Below are 3,878 nucleotides of genomic sequence, written 5' to 3' on the forward strand. Positions count from 1 at the left end.
AATAGAGAGGCTACTTCCAGTAAGACCCCCGGCTCGATAGTAATTTTGCATCAAGCCTTGGACATAAGGCACATAACACTCAGCACTTAAGACAAAGGCTAATTAATGCATGTACTCCATTGTCTTTCAGCTATCAACACCACCATGTGATGCATGATTAACCATCCCCCTCTTTTAACGTTATTTTCACGAAATTAGTAAAATAACGCTAAAATTAGTGCACTTTCACTTTTGCCCTCTCTCGTGCCCACACAAAGTATGGATCGTTAATTTTTTTAAAATAAATTTAAGTGATTTAAATGTAAGATATTAAATGGTGATTACTATTTAGTTATTATTTTTGTAGTTAAACCTAAACCATGAGATAAAGTGAACAAAAAAATTCACTAAATAATTTTATAAAGATATGACACATGGTAGTTCTATAAGATGCTTCTATAAATAACTTAACTATCCGTCAAACATTTGAAATATCTTCACGTATTATGAATAAACTTGTAGTCACCAAGTAAAATCTCAAAAAACATGATACACTAATCTTGTTCCAATAAACCGAAACCCAAAGAACAAAAACAACATGGGAAATGAGCGAGTACTAAGTTTGATCGTGAAATGAGATCATAAAACTTATCTACAGATCACGTTTTAGGTACATCTTAACTCGACTCAACTGTACATCTTTGTTTAAAACAAAGTCTAGAAAAGCATCCTTGGTGAGGAACAATTATTTCTCGTGCATTGCAACCAACACGAGAATAAACCTACGAGCCCCATCTCCCTTGGTTCTAATTTGTCTTCCTCTCGCCTTTGCAAGACTCGTAGAAACTCGTCTGAGCTTAAGTTTCCATCCCGATTCGCATCAAACATGTAGTATATAATATCAATCACATTATCGCTCAAAGCAATCCCACAAACCTAGTACAATAAAAAAATAAGTTTGTTATTAGCTTCATATTACACCACTCCTGTAGACAGGACCGGTTTACACCCTGTGCAGGGTGGGCTAGCTCACAGGGTCCATCAATTTTAGGGGCCCAATTATTTAAAAAAAACCGTTTATACTATGTAGTCTACTAGTCCAATCCAATTTGATTAGTTTTTGGGGATCCATTTTTATAAGTTGAACAGGACCCTTGAGAACCCAAGAGTTCTCGGAGACGGGCCTGCCTGTAGAGAATTGTAGGGGGTACTCGTTTGAGTAGTCCCCTACAAATAGAAACGAAAGAAAATCATGGAGACCGCTTATATGTGGTCTCCTCAACATGTATATATCTATAGAGGTGTTGGTTCTACCTGTTTTGTTGCTCTTTGGAAATCATTCTTCGTAAGGAGCCCGTTCACTTTTCCATAACTAAAAATGGCGAGAGATAATTGTCGTAATTGTGTCCGTAACTCAGCAAACTTCTTGAAATCGTCGAATGAAATGCAGATGTTGTTAAGAGTTGGTTCATCATTTAGTTTCTCAACTAGATCAAGAAACTTGTTGATGTGTATCATATCGGCAGATGCCACCATTGATAACGCAAAGTCCTTAGCGGATATTGTGCCTCTTGATTTGTAGTCGTAGTGAGCAAATTCGAGTAACAAAATCTAAAGAAAATGAAGAGTCCTTATATTAGTACAAAATCACGGGCCAAGCGGATGCAAAAATAAATAAATAAATGAGTTAAAGGAAAATGTCAAACAGGTTGAAAGCCGCATAAAATGTGCTTTAATGCAAAGCAATCATTTTATCCGGAATATATATTATTGAAATACTAATTATAGTTGGTACTAAGACATTCATAGAAAAATGATTTTTTGGGGCAAAATGTGTTTCGGTTACCCAACCTGACCCGTTACTTAACTCGACCCAACAAGAGGAAATGCGGACCTCATTCTTCAGGTCTTTCAAGAACTTAACAAATTTCTCGATAGAAAGACACGGTTTCCCATCTTTCCCGAAAAAATGCTCAAGAAGGCCACCATTATCGACAGGAGTCGAAATTTTAAGCCCGTTACGCTTCCCATCCCTATGTCGAGACCCTTGTCTATGTTGAGCGCGCATCATCGCCATTACTTTCTTGAACTCCTCCTTGTCAATCTCACTATTCACCAATTATAACACGATTACCCGAGTCAAAATCAAACATAACAACAAACTCTTAGTACCAAATCTATGAAAACTCACCCGCTGTTATCGAGATCAAACATCTTAAAAGCTATCGAAAAGCTCGATTCAGGAATGCTCAAGAGCGTAACGAAAAATATATATCTGTTTCAAAAAATGTAACCGAATTTAGCGTCCACGAAACCTGTTACATATTTCAGTTAAAATTTGGGTTGTCATACTTACTCAGCAAAGGATATAAGCCCATCATTATTGGTATCAAAAAGCATGAAGAATTTTGAAGGGGGGCAATGTAACTCAGTTGGGGCCAACTCCCCCTTCAAACTTCCCCCACGAACGCGAGTTGCTTCAGAAGGCGGAAACACGGGTACCACCGCCCTCATCAAGTCTGCCGGAGTCATGAATGGCTCGCCGGTTGGAGATCGATAAGATGCAAAATACTCGAACACCTAAGATTCAACACAGATAGATAAAACTTACTTCTAGACAATTATCCAAGGGGTGTATACAAGCCAGCTGAGCCCAAAACTCGACTAGGCCCGAGCTCGGCTCATTTCGAGGTCTAGGTCTAAAGATTGAGCTCAGCTCATTTTGAGCTTTGTTTCTAAAGATCCAGCTTGGCTCGTTTTGAGCTATGATTCTAAAGATCTAGCTTGGCTCGTTCCGAGCCCTATCTCTAATAATTGAGTTGGGCTCGTGAGTAGTTTTTCAAGCTAGAGTTTGGATTGAGCTCAGCCCATTTCGAGCTGAGCCTGTTTCAAGTTCAGCCCGTTTCAAGCTATAAATTCTAAGGATCAAGTTCAGCTCGTTTCAAGCTCAGAGCCTCTATTTCTAAAGATCGAGTTCGGCTCGTTTCGTTTTTTTTTTTTGAACGGCAAATTTCTTTATTCCATGCTCTCTATATGAGAAATGAACCCAAGACCTCCCCCTCCCAAAATGTTTAAAGGTTTTCCCTTTGCCAATGGACCACCACCCCATTGGTGGCTCGTTTCGTGTTTATTTCTAATAACCGAGCTCGGCTTCATGAGTAGTTTTTCAAGCTCGAATTCTGCTCAGACTCGGCTTGTTTATTATTTGTTAAATCATGGGCTCAAAGCATTTATTATTCATTAAATCCAAGAATACGTAAAGAATATATTATAAACAGGGGCGGACCCATGTATAATCCTGGGTTAGCGGGCGCACCCCTTGAAAAAAAAAAATAAAGTATTTTCTAGGAAAAAAACCCGACCGCACCCCAGCAAATAATAATTGTGGGTCCGCCACTGATTATAAATACCTTTTCCGGTGGACTCTGTGTCCGGATTCTCTTCTCATACTTGAAGAAAACTTTCCTCCGGTACGAATCCGCAACAATATACTTCGGTTTCTTCTCAGTTTCCAACGATTGCTCAACAGAATCCGCATACGCAAACTGCGAGTTCACTTGAGGCACAGAACTGAAGTAACACAACCCCATGCTCATTCCCACAACAACCGCACCAGATGTTAGCAATTCAAAAACCGACTGGACTCTATTTTCCCGATCTTTTAATCTCGAAGATTGGGTATTAGAATTTGTTGAGACGAATCGACGGTGGCATTGAGAGGCAGTTAATATAGACCGGGTTTTTCTGAATAATGCAGAGGAAAAATGATGATGCATAGTAACTAACGTAAGGAATGAAGATGGAGGAATGAAGGAATGAATGGTATTTATGTGAGTGAATGAGAGTGTTAGAAGAGAGGAGTGGTGGTAAGATAAGCTTCAGCGGGAAACATGGTGGTT

At 39.2% G+C, this 3,878-nt stretch overlaps 1 protein-coding gene across 1 annotated transcript; it reads right to left on the reverse strand.

Annotated features, from left to right (window-relative positions):
• Nucleotides 1-471: 471 nt before the first annotated feature.
• On the reverse strand, nt 472-3,878 carry LOC110928697 (calcium uptake protein, mitochondrial). Its single transcript, XM_022171733.2, has 6 exons — nt 3,390-3,878; nt 2,336-2,559; nt 2,171-2,254; nt 1,874-2,087; nt 1,294-1,590; nt 472-915 (listed from the first exon to the last, which is right to left on the reverse strand). Exons 1-6 carry the CDS (start codon nt 3,753-3,755, stop codon nt 697-699), a joined length of 1,404 nt encoding a protein of 467 aa, XP_022027425.1. The 5' UTR covers nt 3,756-3,878; the 3' UTR covers nt 472-696.

This window comes from Helianthus annuus, chromosome 3, assembly GCF_002127325.2.
Source record: "Helianthus annuus cultivar XRQ/B chromosome 3, HanXRQr2.0-SUNRISE, whole genome shotgun sequence".
Taxonomy (NCBI): Eukaryota; Viridiplantae; Streptophyta; class Magnoliopsida; order Asterales; family Asteraceae; genus Helianthus; species Helianthus annuus.

Excerpts from the sequence above, each read along its gene's own strand:
- LOC110928697 (XM_022171733.2), bottom strand. The coding sequence starts at position 3,755 with ATGCATCATCATTTTTCCTCTGCATTATTCAGAAAAACCCGGTCTATA. Across the intron at positions 1,591-1,873 it reads TGAAAGACCTGAAGAATGAG|ATTTTGTTACTCGAATTTGC; the intron begins GTCCGCATTTCC and ends CATTTTCTTTAG. Across the intron at positions 916-1,293 it reads TCCAAAGAGCAACAAAACAG|GTTTGTGGGATTGCTTTGAG; the intron begins GTAGAACCAACA and ends TTATTGTACTAG.